Source organism: Aythya marila, assembly GCF_965140915.1.
Source record: "Aythya marila genome assembly, chromosome: 28".
In the NCBI taxonomy this organism is placed as follows: domain Eukaryota; kingdom Metazoa; phylum Chordata; class Aves; order Anseriformes; family Anatidae; genus Aythya; species Aythya marila.
The window spans coordinates 1,636,274-1,659,889 of record NC_139069.1 but is presented as its reverse complement, the minus strand read 5'-3'; the positions used below and the strand labels follow the sequence as shown (position 1 = coordinate 1,659,889).

General features: G+C 49.5%; 2 protein-coding genes across 2 annotated transcripts; one reads left to right on the top strand and one right to left on the bottom strand.

The window, feature by feature from the left end:
- Nucleotides 1-374: 374 nt before the first annotated feature.
- LOC309888240 (olfactory receptor 14C36-like) lies at nucleotides 375-19,667 on the top strand (the record flags this gene model as incomplete). Its single annotated transcript, XM_082780478.1, has 2 exons — nucleotides 375-993; nucleotides 19,360-19,667. The coding sequence occupies 2 exons, from the start codon at nucleotides 375-377 to the stop codon at nucleotides 19,665-19,667; spliced, it is 927 nt and encodes a 308-aa protein (XP_082636604.1).
- Nucleotides 10,956-11,891, bottom strand: LOC309888137 (olfactory receptor 14C36-like; the record flags this gene model as incomplete). Its single annotated transcript, XM_082780379.1, has 1 exon — nucleotides 10,956-11,891. The coding sequence occupies one exon, from the start codon at nucleotides 11,889-11,891 to the stop codon at nucleotides 10,956-10,958; it is 936 nt and encodes a 311-aa protein (XP_082636505.1).
- Nucleotides 19,668-23,616: the final 3,949 nt, after the last annotated feature.

Here is a 23,616-nt window from a genome sequence, read left to right as displayed (position 1 = left end):
GTTTCTCCAGTGAGGAGTGGAAGATGTTTTAGAGAATGGCATTTATACGGAGTCATTTCCAGAAGAAGATTGAGGCTTGGTTTATCTGAAGAACAAGGCTTTTTTTTGGTTCTGTGCTTTCCAATTCCTGCATTGTAGAGGAGGGAAGTTTGAGGGAAATGTATTCTCAGGATTATACAAGAGACTGAGACTCCCAGAGCATTGCACAGAGAGATCAGAATGGAAACAATGAGATTCTGACAGGTTCTCCTGTAAAGAGAGAAGATCGCCTGGGGTGTGTGCTAAGACAGGGAATAAGTTTTCTTCATTTAAGTCTGTTCTAACTTTGATCTGCATTCTCATCTTCAACAGGCAGCTGTGTTTAAAATCAGCAAATGCCCAACAGCAGCTCTGTGAGCGAATTCCTCCTGCTGGCATTCGCAGACACGCGTGAGCTGCAGCTCCTGCACTTCGCGCTCTTCCTGGGCATCTACCTGGCTGCCCTCCTGGGCAACGGCCTCATCCTCAGTGCCATAGCCTGCCACCACCGCCTCCACACCCCCATGTACTTCTTCCTCCTCAACCTCGCCCTCCTCGATGTGGGCTGCATCTCCACCACTCTGCCCAAAGCCATGGCCAATGCCCTCTGGGACACCAGGGCCATCTCCTATCAAGGCTGTGCTGCACAGGTCTTCTTTTTAGTCTTCTTCATTGGAGCAGAATATTCCCTTCTCACTGTCATGGCCTATGACCGCTACGTTGCCATCTGCAAGCCCCTGCACTACGGGAGCCTCGTGGGCAGCAGAGCTTGTGCCCAGATGGCAGCAGCTGCCTGGGGCAGTGGCTTTCTCAATGCTGTCCTGCACACGGCCAACACATTTTCCCTGCCCCTCTGCCAAGGCAATGCTGTAGACCAGTTCTTCTGTGAAATCCCCCAGATCCTCAAGCTCTCCTGCTCAGATGTCTACCTTAGGGGAGCTGGAGTAGTTGTATTTAGTATTTCTGTGTTATTTGGTTGTTCTATTTTCATTGTTATTTCCTATATTCACATCCTCAGGGCAGTGCTGAGGATGCCCTCTGAGCAGGGCCGGCACAAAGCATTCTCCACGTGCCTTCCACACCTGGCTGTTGTCTCCCTGATGGTCAGCACTGGCATGTTTTCCTATCTGAAGCCTGCATCCATCTCCTTCCCAACCCTGGACCTGGTGATAGCAGTTCTCTACTCAGTTGTACCTCCAGCAGTGAACCCTCTCATCTACAGCATAAAGAACAAGGAACTAAGGAATTCAGTGAGGACAGTGCTAGAATACACAATTCTTCAATATATTCACATATAATATTATGCATAAAATCAAAATTCCCATATTTCCTCAAAAAAAGGAAGACTTATTTTCTTAATATGTCTGTATTATTATATTCAGAAGATATTTTTTCTTATATAACTAATATATTTCTTATCCTTCTAGTTGTTAATAATTTAGTTGTTACTCATTTACAGGAAACATGGCAGTTTCCTGTATGGATACAGCCAATAAGGAAGTCATACGTTTATTTCACTCAGGTCCCTTCTCTTCCCATCTCCTGTGCAGTTAGTCTCAGCAGCCCCAGCACGCAGGAGGGGCTCAGGGCCAAGAGCCCAGCTGACACATGCAGGAGAAGCCCCGGTGGCCCTCGGGGCTGCCCCTCACTGCACGCTGGGCTCTGCCTCTCTGCTGCCTTTGGGTCGGGGCTGCTACTTCCCTGGAGCCATGGCCATGGCCAGCAGCAGGATGTGGCCCTTTCAGTGCTTCTTTCTTTTTGGTTCCTCATTTCTTTCTTGTGCCCTTGTATCTGTGCTAGTCTTGAGGTCTCATATGCCTCATTGACAGTCCTGTTGTTTCTACAGTGGCATCCCTGTGGCTGCAGGCAGCAGCAGGCACTGTGCAGCCCTGGGTCACAGCTGCCTCCCTGCTAGCACCACAGTAACAAATGGGGCTGTTCAGGGCAAACCCAGAAGTCTGGACACCTTTTCCAAATGTGCTATCAGGAACATAGCCAAGGGGTTGCTCCCTGCTCTTTTGTTTTCTGGGGGTTCATCATGAAGTGAGGGACATAGGCTGAATATCCCAGGGTGGTCCCTGAGGAACCAAGGGCAGCACTAAGAGCTTCCATTATGGCAGAACTTGCCTAAGGAGATGACAAATGATTTTTAACTCATCTGCATGGAAGTGCACCCCCTGCAGTGGGGTAGATGGCAGATTCCAGCCTGTAGAGGAATCTGGAGCTTCCAGGAGATGTCAGGGGATCTGCAGGGACAATGCTCAGTGGGCAGTAATTAGAACCTCATAAAATGTATGAGTATCTAAAGAAGGGTCTGGTAAAGGAAAAGAGGAATCTGAGGATTCGATGGGCTAAAGGAGGGCTCTGCAATGCTAGCAGAGGTGGTGAAGAGCCAGGAGGCGAAGGTCCATAAGACTGCAGAGTAATTGAGGATAGGCATTTTGAAGTGCTATGGGCGAGGTCTGGTGCAGCACTCACCTGCCCTTTGTGCCCTCAGACACACCCCATGGTCCTGCCCAGCACTGCCCTGTGCTGCTGAGCCATCAGGGCAGATGCAAAGGGGCTCAGCAGCAGAGATCCCCATGGAGATGGGTCTGCTGCCCACCCTGAGCAGCACGGGCAGGGCGAAGACGCGTGGGGTCCCGGGTCACCACAGCCCCTGGCTCTCACAGCAGCACCGCCAGCTTGGGGCCCTGCAGGGAGCACAGGGAGGGAAGCAGCAACAGCCAGCCAGGCCAGCATGGACACATTGACCTGGGCCCTCTCTGGGAGCAGGGATGGCCCTGGGGAAGAGCAGGGCAGCATTGCTGGGCCTGCACTGATGGGGAAAGGGCAAAGGGAAAGCTCTTTGTGCAGGCCCCTGCTCAGGGCAGGCTGCTCTGTGGCTGGGCCAGGCCTCTTGTGCTGGCCTGGGGAGCGGGGCTGGCCCTGCGGGGCACAGGCACTGTGTGCTGGGGATCTCCCAGGCAAGAGAGCAGGGCTCCTGCAGCTTCACATTCTTCCATCTCTTGGCACCATAGCCAGCCTCCTCCTTGCTCACCTCAACCACAAACTACACATGCATGAGCTGCCTGCTTCCTCCTACTCTAGAGGGAGAGGAGGAAATACATCTAGAGGGAGAAGGGGAAAGCAAAACAAAACAAAACAAAACAAAACAAACAAACAAACATAAAAACTCAGAGAGACAGACACATAAGTAAGGGAAAGGAAAAGAAAAATGAAAGAAAAAGATATTGCAACCCCAAATATGAGGAATATTTAGTAACTCCTCAATTCCCACAAGCAGACCACTGTACTTCCAGTCTCTGAGAAACCGTTACCTTAACTTGGAAAGATGACCCCAATATTTACCGCTGAGCACCATGTTATGTCTGAGGTGGACTGACCAGAGCTCAAGTGCTCAGTCTGGTGTGAGCAGGCAGAGGAGAGCTCAGCAGCCCCAGGGCACACAGCAGCCCCAGCAAAGGAGCCTGGCGAGTGATTCCTTGCAGCCCTCCAGGGATGGTGACTCCACGACTTCCCCAGGCAGCCCATTTTAATGCCTAACAACCCTTTTGGAAGAGAAGTTCTTCCTTATATCCAAACTAAACCTCCCCAGCACAACTTTAGCCCATTCTCCCTCGTCTGGTCACTGGGCATGTGGGAGAAGAGACCAACCCCCACCTCACTACAGCCTCCTTTGAGGTAGCTGTAGAGAGCAAAAAGGTCACCCCTGAGCCTCCTCTTCTCCAGGCTGAACAAGCCCAGCTCCCTCAGCCGTTTCTCATAGGACTTGTTCTCCAGACCCCTCACCAGCTTTGTCGCCCTTCTCTGGACTTGCTCGAGCACCTTGATGTCGTTCTTGTAGAGAAGTCTTTCGATGTCTTTCCTGTATCGAGGGGCCCAAAACTGAACACAGTACTCGAGGTGCGGCCTCACCAGAGCTGAGTACAGGAGGACAATCACCTCCCTAGCCCTGCTGGCGACACTGCTTCTGATACAAGCCAGGATGCCATTGGCCTTCTTGGCCACCTGAGCACACTGCTGGATCATATTCAGCTGACTATCAACCAATACTCCCAGGTCCTCCTCTGCCAGGCAGCTTTCCAACCACTTATCTCCCAGCCTATAGCACTGCTTGTATATCACAAGTTCCTCACCTATTTTTACAGGCACATACTCTAGCACTAGATTATCTTATCCGTCTCCTCCATCCTGGGTTACAATTCTGTACGGCCTTACAGATAAGGTGTTAGTGACTAAGGTAGCATCAGACATAAAAGGTTTCTAGTTTTCCATCTAATTAAACATAGCAATGTATTTCAAATTTGGTTTTATTATTCTAATAGGGAGAGAACCAAATGTCCTTCTGAACTGATATCACCAGGGCCTGCAGGGATGTCAGGAAGGGCCCAGGGCCTGGCTCTGCTCTGTGGTGCACAGGGAGAGGGTGAAGACACAAATCGTGGGGCAAAGCAAGAGCACCTTGTCCTTCCAAGCAGGAAGAGCTTTGTCCTCCATATCAGGGCTCTTCCCCAGCAAGGTGGCCACAAGCCCTGCCTGCCCTCCTCCTGCCACGCTGCGTGCGCTGGCTGCAGCAGAGGGGACCACCAGCCAGCCCCTGCATGGGGCTCTGCCACCCGCCTGGCCCCGGCCCTCTCCAGTGCCTGCCTTGCTGCTCTCTGATGCACACCAGCACCTCCCCGTGCAGCCGGCCAGCACATCTGCTGAGGGCCAGGGCAGCTGCTGCAGGGGCAGGGAGCTCAGCATGGCCCTTGCAGCCCCCTGCCCTGGGCCTGCCTCTGCCCTTGGGCTCTGCCCCAGCCTTGGCTCTGCTGGCAGGAGCGCTCTTGGCATGCGCTTCCTGGCCTCCCCTCGCCTGCGCACATCTGCTGCCCACTCAGGCTGCTGCCACAAACGTGTCCTCACAAGCAGCACCAGCCCTTGGGCTGCTTCTGCTGGCCTCCCCCACCCCACTGCCTTGACTCCTTGTCTCTGCTGGGCCCCACCTTCCCTACCCAAATACCTTCCTTCACTGTCATCTCCCTTCCCCTGCCCCGTGGGATGACAGAGTCATGGGACATATGACCTTTAGGTGTTGTGGTGTTTGTCTAATCCAGTTTGGTGATGGAATAGAAAGACAGTTCCTTCACCAGTCATGTACATCCTTCTTCATGTTAGGCCACGATTCAATCTCCTTAACAATTCTTAGAGTGTTTGCTTTATCTCAGAGATGAACTGCATTAGGTCTCCTTGATTAGTCTGAGGCACAACACAATGCTTTTTGCCTTCTCACACTCCAGCACAATACCTGTGAGTTTACCTTTCTGTGTGCATTGACCTGACGAGTCATTTCACATTTCACATATTACCATAACCAAAGGGTTATGGTAAATGGGGCTGTGTCAGGCTGGCGGGCGGTCACCAGTGGGGTCCCTCAAGGCTCCATTTTAGGGCCGGTACTTTTCAATATTTTTATAAACGATCTGGATGTAGGAATAGAGGGTATTTTGAGCAAGTTTGCTGATGACACCAAACTTGGAGGAGTTGTGGACTCAAATGAGGGCGTAAAGGCCTTGCAGAGGGATCTGGACAGGTTGGAGAGCTGGGCGATCACCAACCACATGAAGTTCAAGAAGAGCAAGTGCCGGGTCCTGCACCTGGGACGGGGAAACCCTGGCTGCACGTACAGACTGGGCGATGAGACGCTGGAGAGCAGCCTAGAAGAGAGGGATCTGGGGGTCGTGGTAGACAGCAAGTTGAATATGAGCCAGCAGTGTGCCCTGGCAGCCAGGAGGGCCAATCGTGTCCTGGGGTGCATCAAGCACGGCATCGCTAGTAGGTCAAGGGAGGTGATTGTCCCGCTCTACTCTGCGCTGGTGCGGCCTCACCTCGAGTACTGTGTGCAGTTCTGGGCACCACAGTATAAAAAGGACATGAAACTGTTGGAAAGTGTCCAGAGGAGGGCTACGAAGATGGTGAAAGAACTTGAGGGGAAGACGTACGAAGAACGGCTGAGGTCACTGGGCCTGTTCAGCCTGGAGAAGAGGAGGCTGAGGGGAGACCTCATCACAGTCTACAACTTCCTCGTAAGGGGGTGTCGAGAGGCAGGAGACCTTTTCTCCATTAACACCAGTGACAGGACCCGCGGGAACGGGGTTAAGCTGAGGCAGGGGAAATTTAGGCTTGACATCAGGAGGGGGTTCTTCACAGAGAGGGTGGTTGCACACTGGAACAGGCTCCCCAGGGAAGTGGTCACTGCACCGAGCCTGTCTGAATTTAAGAAGAGATTGGACTGTGCACTTAGTCACATGGTCTGAACTTTTGGGTAGACCTGTGCGGTGTCAAGAGTTGGACTTGATGATCCTTAAGGGTCCCTTCCAACTCAGGATATTCTATGATTCTATGATTCTATGATTTATTTTTCACCCTCAGTTTCCCTCAGATGACCCAAGATAGTCCATGGATGTCCAGTTGTCTACCAAGATTCATTTAAAATTTCTCAGATCCCAATGATCATATCAAATTTTATTTATTTTATTTTATTTTATTTTATTTTATTTTATTTTATTTTATTTTATTTTATTTTATTTATTACTTTAATTTTTTCCCAAGGAACCCCTGACTTGTCTTAGAAAGGGTTTCATGTGCTGGGCTGGGCTGCACTTACAGGGACAAAGACCACTGCTGGCAGTGGAGGTGTCAGACCTCCAGACTTTGCTTTTCCTCCCTATGGAGGTCTCCAAAGAAGTCACCCTGGATCAATAGCAATAGAAGAATGATGCTCCAAACTGAAATGCAACAACATTCAGCCTTTGAAACAAGAAAATATTTTTATTATGTGCTTTGTGCAATCTTTTCCCTTAACTACGTCATGCAAACTCTGCAATTAGCTGCACAAGGCGTGAAGGCTTGAAGAAAACTATGGAGGAGATGTTAGGAATTTCTGCATTTAAAGAGTTCCATGGTGTATTGTGGTGCTGAGTCTATGAAGCTCAGGTACTGAGAGGAGAATGATGCAACTGCTAGAGAAAGTAAAGTCAGAAGGGAAAGTTAAAGTGACTTGGAGTATTAATGGGCCCCAATGAGGGCTGTTCCTAACAAAGCCTCCCCAGGGACTAGTTAGGGTAGATAATTGGAGGCCATGGTTAAAGACAGGCAAAGCACTGTGCTGAGGGAAGTCTTTGTTGGTTTTGGTGATGCAGAAGAGCCAAGGCCTGACCCCTGGAAGTGGGAGGGGAGACCCTGCACCCCTACATCTGTCTCAAGGCTCTTGCTGGGGTCTGTGGGAAGTAGTGGGCAGTGTGATGCCATGAGAACAACAGTGGTGTGAAGCCTCTTAGCTGCTGCACATGGTTGTAAGGAATCCATGAGACCCCATCACAATGAATATAACATCTCTCCTCCTAAGCTCTAGTCAAGAGGACAAAAACCTCAGGGCTGTTGGGACCTTCCATTCTTGCTAGCACCCTCTGCCTTCTCCTTTGCAGGCTTTCCATTGCTGTCCCACACATTGCCCTATTTTCTTGAAGTCTTGAGACATCCATCTCAGTTCAGCATCTTGCTTTCATGCCTTGCTTTCACCGATGTCTTGTCAACCCTCACCAGCTCTTCACTGAAACACAAAGCCAGGGTCTCATCAGAGGGTGACCTCTGGCACCACAGCATGACCCTTTGAGAGACATTTCTCCCTTCTTGTGACAAGTGCCAGCCTTCCATGGAACACTTTGTGGCACTTTTTTTCTCTCCTGTTGTTTTCTACTAGCACAGAAAGCTCCATCAGGTAGGAAACCACTCCTGAAATAGGCATCCCAACCTGCCAGCCTTCTTGCATCCAGTCGGCCAAGCAGACACAAGTCACCTCAGCAGCACTTTCCAAGCCAGGGGCCTACTGCTGGCCTTGCAGCTTCTTGGCTAGACACAGCCAAGCCTTGTGCCTGCTGCTGCCCACTCATGGGCTCAAGAAGAAGGGACAGGACAACCCATATGGGGGCCTTCATTCTGCCTGGGTCCACCTGGGTCTGGAGGCAGAGAGGATCCCCCAGTCAGCATGCCAAGTAGGTGCCTTCTGCTGGCCTAGCAGGGCCACTGCCAGATGTCAGCCCAAAAGTGCAGCTCCCAGGTCTATGTCAAGGGTGACCTGCCACCTCCAGACACAAGTGACCTCACAGTCCCTTTCTGTGACACGTTCCTGCTGCTGCCCTATCAAGTGCAGAGACAGAAGTGACCTCAAAGTCCCTGCCACAGTCACATTGCTCCTGCTGGGGCAGAAAATGATGAGGTATAGCTGAGCTTTCTCTAGCCCCCTCGGTACCTATAAAGGCAAATGGCTATAGGCTGTGTTTTGGCTTGAAGGGATACTTTGAGGTCAGGCATAAGAATAGTGGATTCCTGTCAGGATGTGGGGTAGCATTTAGGTTTGGGGATTAATGTCACTGGTTAAAATAGGGGAAGGGCTTTACATGACTATTTTAAGTCAGTGTTACAGCAGAATCAACATTGCCTGAATGTTCTAACCTCACAGGAATCATTAATTTCTGCTGGCCAAGCTCCTCTTTCCTCCCTCAAATCTCACATCTCTCCTGGCCAGGCTTTTCCTGACTTCGCCATATCAGTCATCTTCTTAGGGGCAGCTTTCTGATGGCTTTCATGATCTCAAAGTATCTGCCTCACATCTGTTGGCTACTCCTTTCTTGAGACTGATATGGCACCTAAGTCAGGATGGAAAAGAACACACAGGCTGTAGGTAAACCCTGCACAATGTGCCCAGCAGTTCTTGAACCACCCCAAAATTTTGTTTCCTGCCTCCAACTTTTAGATACGAAATGGCTTCTGTGCACCCAGGCTATCTTTTTCCAAACCCTCATGCATGGTTCAGTTTGCCCCAAGCGTCTTGGAGGCAGTGGCCCCCTCTGTGTCGAAAACTGAAAGCAGTCCTAAAGGATGACTTCAGGCAAAAGCTGACACCTCTGACATGACAACCCCTACCCAAGACCTCTTCCTCTATGGGGCCTACCAGGTACTTAGAAAGAACCGATCTCAGAAACTACATGCACAGCAAGTGCCTTCTGCTGCCCTACCATGGACACTGGCAGATGTGAGCCTAAAGGCACAGATCCCAGCCAGGAGTCAAGGGTGACCTGTCAGCTACTTCAGAAAGAGCTCAACTCACAGGCCCTTCAATAGCCTTTCACTTCCTGCTGGACTTAGTGCTTCTGATGCACCACTGAGCTTATAATACCACACCTACAAAACACCCCCTTTTTGGGCCAGGACCTGCCCAGGTAGAATTGATCTGGTTGTGATCCTCCAAGCCCATGGCACACCTGCTGGGCTCCCAGGCTCTCTGAGACACAGGAGCCAGTTCCGTGCCAGTCCTGGGAGGTGCTAGGGCAGGAGGGACCTTGCAGGCAATGTTCCAGCCCCGTGCCTGTTGGTGGTCTCTCAGCTCCTTGTGCACAGTGAAGATCACACTCACATCCAGAAGCCGGAAGCCAGTCTAGAAGACACTCAGGGGAAGCACCCTCTAAGCTCCAGCCCCAGTTAGCAGTGTTGCTCTGCAGAGCGAGGGGGCTGTGGTGCCCAGTGTCCTGGGGCGGCAGAGCTGTCCTCTGCCTGCTCACAGCAGACTGAGCACTTGAGCTCTGGTCAGTCCACCTCGGAGGAGATCCCCCCCTAGGAGGGAAGTGCTCCAGTGGAGGCCAGCTGTGCCACTGCTGTGCCCACTGCCTGTCCCTGCCTGCAGTCCCAGCACAGCCCCACAGCAGCACTGGCACCAAGCTCCAGGAGCAGCCGGGCCTGACCCCACCAGCTGGGCTCAGCAGGACAGGGCGGCAGTGGCAAGAGAGCAGCTCTGCATGTCCCAAGCACTGGTGCTCCCTGGCCGTGCTGCTGGGATGGGACTCTTTTCCTCTGCACCCCTGCACACGGGCATTGCCCCTGCAGAGCCAGGCCTGGCCTCAGAGGAAAGATGTCAGACAAAAACGGTAGTTAAATCTTAACTTCCTTAAGGTTAAATTCACAGAGAGCATGGCTTCACATGCACAGAGTCTATGAGCTATATTCAACAGGTACATCCATATCATCTTAATGGGTGTTCATTAGCTGAATTAATGTAATAAGAATATGCACAAACACAACCAGAAACAAAACAAAACAAAACAGTTATACTGGTATTAAGCCAATTATTTGCATTATAAGACATGTGCAGAAGCAGATCAAAAATTTCTTGCATCCAAGACACATCTAGTGATCTATATCCACAGGGCATGCTCGAGCTCCTGGCTCCTCATTCTACAGATGAGGATGTGCTCTGCTGGAGGGACCACTGAGTACAGAACTGCCACCACCAGGTCCAGAGATGGGGAGGAGATGGAGGAGGGCTTCAGGCAGGCAATGATGACAGGCCTGAGGGAGACAGACACCATGGTCAGGTGAGGGAGGCACGTGGAAAAGGCTTTGTGCCAGCTCTGATATAGAGGGGACAGGACTGTCACCTAGATCCAAAAGGTCTAATCCAAGTACACTGCTCCTACCTGTGGCAGCTGAGCTCTTGGCCCTGAGCCCCTCCTGGATGCTGGGACTGCTCCCCCAGCTCCAGAGGAGATAGGAAGAGAAGGAAACTGAAACCAATGAATTTCCACTGAGTTCTTTCTTGTCTTTATCTATCAAGGAAGCCCGGTTCTGTATGTGCAATAGATGATGTGGTCAAACCTTACAAAAGATGTAAAATTCTGAATGGTAAGAATGAGATTATTAAAAACAAAATGAAATATTGTTCAAATACTAACAAAGAAAACTAATGTAAAAAATTGTGTCATTTTCCCAAATACACTTTGATTTCTCTTGGGATTCTTATTAATGATAATGTTATGAAAACACTAGTAACGATAAAAATGATATGATATAATGTAAATCAAATTATTTGCATATTATTAAAAATACATTTTCTGAACACATCATGGATGCTTAAGAAGAATGTATGGAAACAGTTTCCTCACTGCGTCCTTGAGCTCCTGGTTCCTCATGCTGTAGATGAGGGGATTTAGGGCTGGAGGCACCACTGAGTACAGAAGTGCAACGACCAGGTCCAGGGATGGAGAGAAAATGGAGGGGGGCTTCAGGTAGGAAAATATGCCTGTGCTAATGAAGAGGGAGACCACAGCCAGGTGAGGGAGGCAAGTGGAAAAGGCTTTGGGCCGGCCCTGAGAAGAGGGCATCCTCAGCACTGCCCTGAAGATCTGCACATAGGACAACACAATGAAAACAAGACAACCAAATGCTAAAAAGATACTAAACAGAACTGCCCAAACTTCTCTGAGATAGGAATCTGAGCAGGAGAGCTTGAGGATGTGGGGGATTTCACAGAAGAACTGGTCCACAGCATTGCCGTGGCAGAGGGGCAGGGAAAATGTGTTGGCCGTGTGCAGGACAGCATTGAGAAAGCCACTGCCCCAGGCAGCTGCTGCCATCTGGGCACAAGCTCTGCTGCCCACGAGGCTCCCATAGTGCAGGGGCTTGCAGATGGCAACGTAGCGGTCATAGGCCATGATAGTAAGGTTATAATACTCTGCTGATATGAAGAAGAGAAAGAAAAAGACCTGTGCAGCACAGCCTTGATAGGAGATGGCCCTGGTGTCCCAGAGGGCATTGGCCATGGCTTTGGGCAGAGTGGTGGAGATGCAGCCCACGTCGAGGAGGGCGAGGTTGAGGAGGAAGAAGTACATGGGGGTGTGGAGGCGGTGGTGGCAGGCTATGGCGCTGAGGATGAGGCCGTTGCCCAGGAGGGCAGCCAGGTAGATGCCCAGGAAGAGCGCGAAGTGCAGGAGCTGCAGCTCGCGCGTGTCTGCGAATGCCAGCAGGAGGAATTCAGTGATGGTGCTGCTGTTGGACATCTGCTTTTTTCTGGATGTGGTCCTGAACAAAGAAGAGGATGAGAATAATAAAATACAAGAAATGCATCAGAGGAAAATGAATTCAATTTCTCATTTAAAATCATCACTTTTATTGTGCACTTTTTGGCAGACATTTGGCAGATCCCTTTCATGCATCCTGATTCATTCTGCCTGACGGTGTCTGTTGGAACAGGGGGCTCTACTGTGGGCAGTGCAGGAATCAGTCCTGTCCTACAGCAAGAGGTGAAGAGGAACATGAGGAAATGTCAGTTTCACTTCCCTCCTGATCTCAAAGAGGTTTTCCCCAGTGTTGCTCCCAGTTCACCAAACTGTAAAGCAGAGTTGTGGAGGCTTTTTTTTTAATTTTATTTTAAATTTTTGTTTTTTGAGTTTTTTGTTTCAGCTGTCCCACCACTCCTGAGGAGTGTTTCCAAGTCACAAACCCTGGTTATTTCTGCTGGACTCAAAGGGAATCCTTGTAGATCATTATCAGAGAAAAAGAGACTGTCACTTTAGTGCACAGTGTTCTTCAGGGAGGACAGCCAGTCCGTCCATCAAGTATGGTCTCAGCTGCCCTGTGAGAGCTGCACGAAAGTTGTACTCACATGTTTGATTGAAAAGAACAGACACTGCTGAGAGCAGAGGAATCCAGGCTCAAAGTGCACATCTCCACACCCCTCACCCTGTCCCCGTACTTCCCTTCCCCCAGGCACACCGAGGGCTCACCCCACAGGCATGTGAAACCCCCATCCCCAGCCAGCCTGCAAACAAGACCAGCAGCAGCACGGCCAGCTGGAGAAGCCAGGAGGAATGCCAGCGTGCTGCTGCCAGGGGAGGCAAGGCCAGGGAGGGACAGACGGACACTCAGCAGACCCTCCTGTGCTGCAGCTCTGCCTGCAGATGAGGCAGCTCATCCTCATTGCAAATGATCTGTGCTCACCTCAAGCTGGCAGAGACCTCCCAAAAACAGGGATGTCTCCCAGCACTGGGCATCAGGGGGCTTGCAGCTCGTAAAGATCAGCTAGGATAAAACCTGAGAGGAACACAAAATGATGTTGGTGCAGTTTCTGTTCTGAGGTGTGCGTAGGAACTTTATAAACTTCATTGCTTACAAACTGATCTCTCACTGCAATTCTCTTGGAGTCTCAGTCTCCACTACAATACTGACAATCCATTACCATGAAACCTGCCTCCCCTCCACTGCAGGAATCTGCAAGCACAGGCTACAAAAAAAGTCTTGCCTTTCAGGTAGCCCCTGCCTTGGTCTTCCTCCTGAAATACCCAGTCATATTTCCCATTCTCTAAAGCGTTTTCTACTCCTTTCTGTGGAAATAGAGACAACGACCCAGGCAGATGCTATCAACCATCAGATGTGCCAGCTGTAGAAGACCCCTCTGGCAACCCCACCTGCAGTGCCCTGCTGCCACAGCCTAACAGTGTCAAGAGCCTGCAGATGTGTCCTGCCACACGCTGCCCTCTGTTGTTGTGCTCCTCAGTGCCTCCAAGCCCTCTCTCCTTCTCTCCTCTCTGTGTGCCAGCTGCGGTCAGAGCCCCCAGACCTGCTGCGCTGTGCAGAGGAGCTGCTCCTGGGCACAGCTGTCTCTCTGCAGCACTATCCTCTTGCCAGGAGCTCTGCTTGGGCCCAAGAGCCCGGCCCAGCTCAGCAGCACAGCACCCGACCATGGCATCGCTTGCTCTGTGCCCTTGGGCTCCCTCGAGGTGTCCCCAAGGCCTCAGGGCTGACAGCTCCCGAAAGCAGCAGGGTCTCTGCTGGGGTGTGGTGTCTGAAGCAGCCTGAAGTCATTACTGACTGTTCCTTGCTGATTTGGGGAGATACTGATTTTATGCTATTAAAATTTGATTGTCAAACATGAGTACAGATGATTCTCTTCCTTAACTCCTATTGTGTTCCCACGGCATGGCAGGACACCTCAGCCATGACTGCCAGGGATCATTTCACCCCTCTGAACGTGTTCTAACAAAAGAGGGGGGACCGGAATGCTGTAAAGGGTTTCCATGAAGGGAATGGGACACTAAGACACCATTCATTCAGTTTCCCTAGCTGTCCATCTGGAAGATCCTCTACCTATACACAAATCTCCTCTTCATCTCTTGCATGACCAGCACGGTGACTGGGATGTGGAACACCCTCATCACTGTGCTGGTGCCTGCCAACAAACATCTGCAGATGCCCTTGGCCTTCTTCCTTGTAGAGAGTTGTCCTCCTTGCACAGCTCCAGCACCCGGTGCCAGATGCTGGCCATCTTCCTGGCTGGGGACATAAGTGGTATATATAAGAATATACCACTTATATATATAAGTGGTATATATATAAGTGGTATATATAAGTGGTATATATATAAGTGGTATAATATATAAGAATATACCACTTAATTCCTTTAAGTGGTATATTCTTTATTGCAGCGCTGGATGCACGGGGGATCTCTCCACCTATCATGCATACCCAAAGCAGAAAGCAGTCTTGAATTTATACAATCAATCTATCAATATTCTACAAGCGCCTATACATATTCTTTACCTATCCCCACCTTCCCTCGCTTCTCATGCTAATTAGCCTTTTGGCACCTTGCACCTGCATAGAGCCTCCCAAGAATTGTGGGCAGGGGTCTTCAGGATGTGGGCAGTGGTCTTTGGGAGGAAGACCCCGAGTCTTCCTCACAGTGTACTTTTCACCTTTGGTCAGGATTCTGCTGAATTGGCGTGTTTCCTAACTGCAAGAGATGGTTGTTGCTAATTCTTCCCTTTGTTGTATCTTTATAATGAATTCCAATGTCCAGTTTCGAGATTTATAGTCCTTACATTTGTTTCTCTGTCCATCTGCCATTTCCTTATCATGAGTTCCAGTGTCTTGTTTTGAGATATACAGTCCTTGTCTGGGGATTGTCCTTGCCTCCCCAATGCCTATTACCCTTGCCTCCCAAACGTCTGCTTAATCAACTCTCAGCTGCCCCTCCTGCATGATCACAGTGCTTCCTGCTGGGGGCATGTCCTATGATCAGCCCGGGGCTGTATGCCACTCCTGTTCTCTGCAAGGCTCAAGAATCGGAAGGCCTGACTCCAGAAGGCAGCTGTACCTGAACCAGGGGAATTTCTCTCATGTACACTAGTTATTTCTCCTCCTCCCAGCTACAGTTCTGTGGCCCCTGTGTCAATCACCCCTTGTGTGATTTGCCCCCATTGCTGGAGCTGTCCTGCAGTGCCATGGTGATACTATTGGTTTTGCTTTCATAATTTGCATTTGTATCCAATCTTCCTCTTCCTAATCATGCAGATGCTCACCTCACAGATCTTAACCAAGCTCCTTCCAAACCTTCATCATCCCCCTGGTCAATCCTCAGGTTGCTTAGTGGTGGTGTGTGATGGGTGAGAGAGGTGCTGGTGGAGGTGCTGACATTGTCATAAGACCTATCTCAAATACCTTGGAAAGGACAGATGGATCAAAGACTTTCCTCGAGACTTGGAGAAGGCAGATGTCAAACCCATCTTCTAGTAGAGGGGCAAGCAGAAGGATGATTAAGCCTAACCAAGGAGTAAAATGCCAGCCTTAGCCTTAGGCCCCAAACCAGACCTAAACTGAAGTCCTCAAAGCTTGCCCTTATTCTAAACCCTGAGCAGGATCCTTAGGCACAACACCAAACAATCCCTTGAAGCCCTTGCCATTCCTGTAACGCTGGAATATGACCTCTAATTCCTAAACATTAACCTGATCATCTAACCCTCATAGCCCTCCACCCTGCACACAGCACATCTCAGCTTCAACCCCACTCCTACCCCTACCTTGTGTGGTTTTTATGCTTGTGTGGTTTTTATGCTTGGGGTAGGGCAGGGACTGTGAGGTCCTGAAGCAGTCGTATGGCACTGGAAGAGGCATATGAGATGACAGGTATGTGATCAGATCACAGGCCACAAGGAGGAGCTGGCTGGGAATGCTGGGATGGGATCAGGTGTGCCTCAGGATCTGTTGGGCATGCAGGAGGCACATGGCTGTGAAGGAGTCTGAGAGGTCACTTCTGTCTCTGGAGCTGACGGACCTCCAGGAGGAATGTGGCACAGATAGGGACCGTAAAGGGCAGAAGCATGCACATGGCATTGAAGATGATGGTGAGGCATCTTCTGTTCTGGTCAGGTGATAGACCACAGGAAGGCTGATGGGGTGGGAGTCATGCTTGAGGTAGAACTCGTGAGACCATAGAATCAGAGAATGGCTCCTGTTGGAAGGACTTTAAAGATCACTTATTGCTAACCCCCTGGCCATAAACAGGGATGCCCCCCCCATGAGATCAGGTTGCCCAGGGCCCTTTGCACAGGAATCCCTTCCTCTGTTGCATCAACTACACCTCTCAGCTTGGTGTCATCTGCACACTTGCTGAGGGTGCACTCGACCCCACTGTCTATGTCACTAATAAACATATTAAACCATACGGGTCCGAGGACAGACCCCTGAGGTACAAGACTCATCACCAGCCTCCACTTGGACATAGAGCCATTGAGCACCACTCTCTGGGTGTGACCTTCAGGCCAACTCCTTACCCACTGAATGGTTCACCTTTCAAATGCATATCTCTCTAATTTGGAGACCAGGATGTCATGTGGGACCATGGCAATGGTCTTACAGAAGTCCAAGTAGATGACATTGGTCGGTCTTCCCTTGTTGTCTGATGTGGTCACTCCATTGTAGAAAGCCACCAGATTCGTCAGGCAAGATTTGTCCTTTGGTGAAGCCATGCTGGCTGCCTGAGATCACCTCTTTGTGCCTTGACATTATCTCTTTGTGCCTTGAGGCTCACCATTCAGTAGTTCCCTGGGTTATCCTTTCTACCCTTTTTAAAAATGGGAGTGATATTTCCCTTTTTCAAGCCACCAGGGACTTCACACAACTGACAGGACTCTTCAAATATGATGGAGAGAGGCTTGCCAACTGCATCAGCCAGTTCTCTCATGACGACGGGATGCAAGTCATCAGGTGCCATAGACTTGTGCTTGTTGAGTTCCATCAGGTGGTCTCAAACCTGCTCTTCACTTAGAGTGGGTGGGAATTTGCACCTCCAGCCTCCATCTATGGCTTCAGGGAAATGAAAGACTTGGGAAGCCTGACTGGCAGGGAAGACTGAGGCAAAGATGTTGTTGAGTCCCTCAGGCTTCTCCATGTCTGTCATTACCAGTCCACCCTTCTCATTCATTGCAGGGGGTACACTCTCCTTGGCCTTTATTTACCGAGTGATGTATCTCTAGAATGTCTTCTTATTATTCCTTGCATCCCTTACCAAGATGAGGCTTACTCACCCAAATGCCTTCCGTGGACACTAGTATTAAAATGCTCTATTTATCCCTCGATTTCTTGGCAGACCTAAATAAAATGCTAAACTACAGAGCTTGTCCATACCCTAACCACAGAAGAACACCAAACGTTCCCAAAAAACCTCTGTTTACTCTCTAACCCAGAAAAGTGAGTCCTAGTCCCTAAGGGACTAGGGAGATACGAGCTCGGCTTCAGGATCTCCTGCCCCAACAGGAGGAATGTGACTGTGACAGGGAATGTGAGGTCACTTCTGTCTCTGCACTTGATAGGGCAGCTGCAGGAACGTGTCACAGAAAGGGACTGGGAGGTCACTTGTGTCTGGAGGTGGCAGGTCAGCCTTGACTTCTCCCTGGGATCTGCACTTTTGGGCTGACATCTGGCAGTGGCCCTGCTAGGCCAGCACAAGGCACCTGCTTGGCATGCTGACTGGGGGATCCCCTCTGCCTCCAGACCCAGGAGGACCAAGACAGAAAGAAGGCCCCCAGATGGGTTGTCCTGTCCCTTCTGCTTGAGTCCATGAGTGGGCAGCAGCAGGCACAAGGCTTGGCTGTGTCTCCACAAGAAGCTGCAAGGCCAGCAGCAGGCCCCTGGCTTGGAAGGTGCTGCTGAGGTGACTTGTGTCCGGTTTGTGACTTGTGTCTTGGCTTGGACTGGCGCACGCTTCGTTGGGTTAGAAACTGGCTGGATAGCCGGGCCCAAAGAGTCGTGGTGAATGGAGACAAGTCCAGTTGGAGGCCAGTCACTAGTGGCATCCCCCAGGGCTCGGTGCTGGGGCCAGTCCTCTTTAATATCTTCATTGATGATCTGGACGAGGGCATCGAGTGCACCCTCAGTAAGTTTGCAGATGACACCAAGTTAGGTGCATGTGTCGATCTGCTTGAGGATAGGAAAGCTCTGCAGGAGGATCTGGATAGGCTGCACCGATGGGCTGAGGTCAACTGCATGAAGTTCAACAAGGCCAAGTGCCGGGTCCTCCACCTGGGGCGCAATAACCCCAAGCAGAGCTACAGGCTGGGAGAGGAATGGTTGGAGAGCTGCCAGGCAGAGAAGGACCTGGGAGTGATGGTGGATAGTCGGCTGAATATGAGCCAGCAGTGTGCTCAGGTGGCCAAGAAGGCCAACGGCATCCTGGCTTGTATCAGGAACAGTTTGACCAGCAGGGCTAGGGAGGTGATCGTCCCCTTGTACTCAGCTCTGGTGAGGCCGCACCTCGAGTACTGTGTTCAGTTTTGGGCCCCTCGCTACAAGAAGGACATCGAGGTGCTTGAGCGGGTGCAGAGAAGGGCGACAAAGCTGGTGAGGGGCCTGGAGAACAAGTCCTATGAGGAGCGGCTGAGGGAGCTGGGCTTGTTCAGCCTGGAGAAGAGGAGGCTCAGGGGCAACCTTATCGCTCTCTATGGGTACCTCAAGGGAGGCTGTAGCGAGGTGGGGGTTGGCCTGTTCTTCCACGTGCCTGGTGACAGGACAAGGGGGAATGGGCTAAAGTTGCGCCAGGGGAGTTTTAGGTTAGATGTTAGGAAGAACTTCTTCACTGAAAGGGTTGTGAGGCACTGGAACAGGCTGCCCAGGGAAGTGGTGGAGTCACCATCCATGGAAGTCTTCAAAAGACGTTTAGATGTAGAGCTTAGGGATATGGTTTAGTGGAGGGCTGTTAGCGTTAGGTCAGAGGTTGGACTCAATGACCTTGAGGTCTCTTCCAACCTAGAAAATTCTGTGATTCTGTGATTCTGTGTTTCTGAGGATCCACAAGGTTTCACTTGTAGTGCACCAGGAATGACAATATGGAGAAAAAAAATATTGCCACAGCCCTTCTCTGCCGTTAGGGGAATTGGGAGCAACGATTTGTTAATATCAAGAGTTGAAATAATCTGAGAATACCCCATGTTCCTCTTTACTTCTTTCTATAGGTAAGAACTGTTGACTACACTGCCCACAACAGAGTCTCCTGCTACCAGGAACACCCTCAGGCAGCATCAGTCAGGGCTCATGAAATGGACATGCCTAATGTCTGCTTAAAAGGATGATATTGAATCAGATATCAACAGATATTTGTGTTGTATTTTCTTACTGCCTTTTCCCTCCTTGGGAGAACCCCATGGCCAGAACCAGCAAATGCCCAACATCAGCTTGCATTTAGCTTTTGTTTAGGCTGTGGTTGTTTTGTTTTTATTGTGGTGTCCTATGTGCAGATCTTCAGGGCAGTGCTGAGGATGCCCTCTGAGCAGGGCCGGCACAAAGCCTTTTCCACGTGCCTCCCTCACCTGGCCGTGGTCTCACTGTTTCTCAGTACTGACATGTTTGCCTACCTGAAACCCCCCTCATTCTCCTCCCCATCCCTGGACCTTGCAATATCTTTTCTGTACTACATGTTGCCTCCAGCTCTGAACCCCCTCATCTACAGCATGAGGAACCAGGAGCTGAAGGATGCACTGAGGAAATTGTTTGAATACATATAAATAATGTGCCCTTACATTCTGAGTTTATCTCAGAAACAGTTAGGAAAGTAATTTGGTTTTATTTTTCTTGATAAATATGTTCTTCAAGTTGTGGAGTGGATTTAATTAATGTCATTGTTAGCCTCCTACCTGTTCATTTATCTCTTTTCTTTTCCTAAACATCTCATGTATATGTAAAGCCAGGCTTTCTGTGTAGCTGTAGACAATACAGAAGCGAGCAGAAATTCATAGGTCTCAGCTGCAGTGTATTCCCATCTCCTGTGAACTAGCAAAGAAGCTATTTAAAAAAAAATAAATAGCAAAACTGTTTGTGACAGTGATGCTTGACCACTTCCTTGAAACAGGGCCTCAATAGATGCGTCTGATTTTTAGGAGGACAGACGTTTTCACAACAGGAGCCCACCTCTCCCCTCTCCTTTCATTTTCCACCTTCTATTGCTGAGTGTGACATCATATGGTATGGAATATCTCTGTGGTTGGTTTAGGTTAGCTGACCTGGTGATGTCCCCTCTCTGTCTCTTGCACACCCGCAGCCTGCTGGCTCTTTGGGGAGGGGGAATTAGAGGGATTCCTGATGCTGTGACAGCATTGCTCAGCAGTAGACAAAACAGAACCGTGATACCAGTGCTGTTCTAGCTACTCAAGCAGAGCACAGCACTGTGTGGGTTTCTACAGGAAAAGTTAACTCCATCCCAGCCAGACCCATAACGGTCACATATTGAAAACACAGCACCACAGGGGCTGCTCTTCAGAGAATTACTTCGTCACAGTCAGAGCCAATGCGGGTCCACACACTGGACAAGAAGGCTCCCTCTGAGCTCTGTGGGGAGTCAGGAAGATCCTAATAAGCACCAGGATGATGAAGGAAGCCCAAAGGCCCTTCTGAAGGTTGACTTATTCCCACCTGGGAGGCAATGCCGGGCAGTGGGAAGGGTTATGAGAAAGACATGTGAGAAGGCCGTGAGAAACAAGGAAATATCACTGCCATTAACCCAGGCCTGCAAAAAATCACTCTCTGGCCTCCTCTGTCAGGCCAGCGTGAGCCCAGGAGACAGCAGTGAATGGAGCCCACGGACCAAAAGCCTGTCTGAGGTGGGCTGACCAGAGCTCAAGTGCTCAATCTCGTGTGAGCAGGCAGAGGAGAGCTCTGCAGCCCCACGGCACACAAAAGCCCCAGCAAAGGAGCCTGGCAAGTGACTCCTTGCAGCCCTGGGGCAATGGCAGTGACCCCATGAGCTGGGTCTGCCTCCCAGCCTGCCCAGCATGGCCCTGCAGAGTGCCCCCGTGCCCCAGGCACCACAGCTCCCTCGCTCTGCAGAGCAGCACCTCTGGTTGTCATGTCAGAGATCTCAAATTTTGACTAAACTCATACCTCATAGGTGTTTTTAGTTTTCTCCTTAGGGGTGGCTACTGCCTCCAAGATGCCTGAGAGGAGGTAAATCCTGCACGAAGGCCTGCAAAATGTTACCCTGGATCCATAGGAGTCATTCTGGAACCAAGGCTTCTTCATAGGATATACACTTTTGTGGAGGTGCAGAGCTGATGGGCACGTGCAGGATGCTCCTACAGAACTTTGTGCCCTTTTCCCTACTGACTACAACACCACTTCTCTCTCAGGAACAGAGTAGCCAGCAGAGTGAGACACATACTCTGAGATCATGAAAGCCGTAAGAAAGCTGATCCCAATAAGATAACCAATATGAGGATGTCAGGAGAAGCCTGGCCAAGAGAAGTGAGATTTGGGGGAGGGAAGAGGAGTTTGGGAAGCAGAAATTAACGATTTTGTAGAGGTAAGAGGTTTCATGTAATATTGATGGTGCTTTAAAACTGGCTTTAAACAGTCATGTAAAACACTTACACTTTTTTGACCAGTAACCCTAATCCCAAAACCTGAATGTTGCTCCAACACCTTGACAGAAATCCCCTGCAGTAATACCTGACCTCAGAGTATCCCTTCAAGCAGAACTCAGCACATGGCCCCTTTCCTTACCTTTACTCTCTTGCTCATCCTAATCTCTTCCCTTAGCACTAGCATTAAAACACTTTATTTAACCCTAGACGACTTCTTGGCAGACCTAAAGAAAACCATAAACCATGAAGCTTGTCCATACCCCAGCCACAGACCTGACACCCTATGCAGAACACCAAATCCTCCCAACAAACTGTTGCTTAAACTCTAACGCAGAAAGGTGAGCCCTTGTTCAAGGCCAGTTGGCATGTGACTTTGGACAACCTAATCTAATGGAAATTGTCCCTGTCCATAGAATAAGGTTTGACTAGACGATCACAGAATCACAGAATCATCTAGGTTGGAAGAGACCTCCAAGATCACCTAGTCCAACCTCTGACCTAACACTAAGCAGTCCTCCGTTAAACCATATCACTAAGCACTACATCTAAACACCTTTTAAAGACCTCCAGGGATGGTGACTCCACCACTTCCCTGGGCAGCCCATTCCAATGCCTAACAACCCTCTCAGAAAAGAAGTTTTTCCTAATTTCCAACCTAAACCTCCCCTGGCACGACTTTAGGCCATTCCCCCTCATCCGGTCACTGGGCATGTGAGAGAGCAGACCAACCCCCACCTCGCTACAGCCTCCTTTGAGGTAGCTGTAGAGAGCAAAAAGGTCACCCCTGAGCCTCCTCTTCTCCAGGCTGAACAAGCCCAGCTCCCTCAGCTGCTCCTTGTAAGATTTGTCCTGGGTTACACGTACTTGGGTAGTGTAAGGCACAATGCAATTCTTTTTGCCTTCTGCATCTACAGCACAGGAAGTAGGACTGCCCTACTCTATTGACTGGACAATAGAGTAGGGTAAAAAAAGTAAATGTCTTTACTTTTCATCCTGAGTTTTCTACAGAAAACCCAAGAGAGACCATGGATGACCAGGTACCTACTAATATTTAATTTGAATTTCTCTGGTTCCAATGGTCATTTCAATTTTATTTCTCTTTATTTTATTTTATTTTATTTTATTTTATTTTATTTTATTTTATTTTATTTTATTTTATTTTATTTTATTTTATTTTATTTTATTTTATTTTATTTTATTTTATTTTATTTTATTTTGTTTTATTTTATTTAAATTTATTTTATATTATTTTATTTTATTTTATAATATTTTATCCCGCCCCCAAAAAAATGTGACTTGTTTTAGAAAGGGTTTCATGTGCTGAACTGTGCTGCAGTTACAGGGACAAAGACCACTACTTGCAGTGGAAGTGTCAGACCACCAGACTCTGCTTTTCCTCCCTATGGAGGTCTCCAAAGAAGTGACCCTGGATCAGTAGCAATAGGAGAATGATGCTTCAAACGGAAATGCAACAAAATTCAGCCTTTGAAACAAGAAAATATTTTTATTATTTGCTTTGTGAAATCTTTTCCCTGAACTATGCTATGCAAGCTCTGCAGTTAGCTGCAAAAGGCGTGAAGGTTTGAAGAAAACTATGGAGGAGATGTTTGGAATTTCTGCATTTTAATGAGTTCCATGGTGTATTGTGGTGCTGAGTCTATGAAGCTCAGGTACTGAGAGGAGAACGATGCAACTGCTAGAGAAAGTAAAGTCAGAAGGAAAAGCTGAAGTGACTTGGGGTATTAATGGGCCCCACTGAGGGCTGTTACTAACGAAGCCTCCCCAGGGCCTTGTTAGGGCAGATAATCGGAGGCCATGATTGCAGACAGGCAAAGCACTGTGCTGAGAAAGGTCTTGGTTGGTTTTAGTGAAGCAGAAGAGCCAAGGCCTGACCCCAGCCACTGGAAGGGGAGATCCTGCACCCCCACATCTGGCTCAAGGCTTTTCCTGGGGTCTGTGGGCTGTGGTGGGCAGTGTGATGCCATGAGAAGAACAGTGGTATGACACCTCTGAGCTGCTGCACAGGGTTGCAAGGAATCAATGAGGCCCCATCACAAGGAATATAACATATCTCCTCCTAAGCTACTGCCAAGGGGAA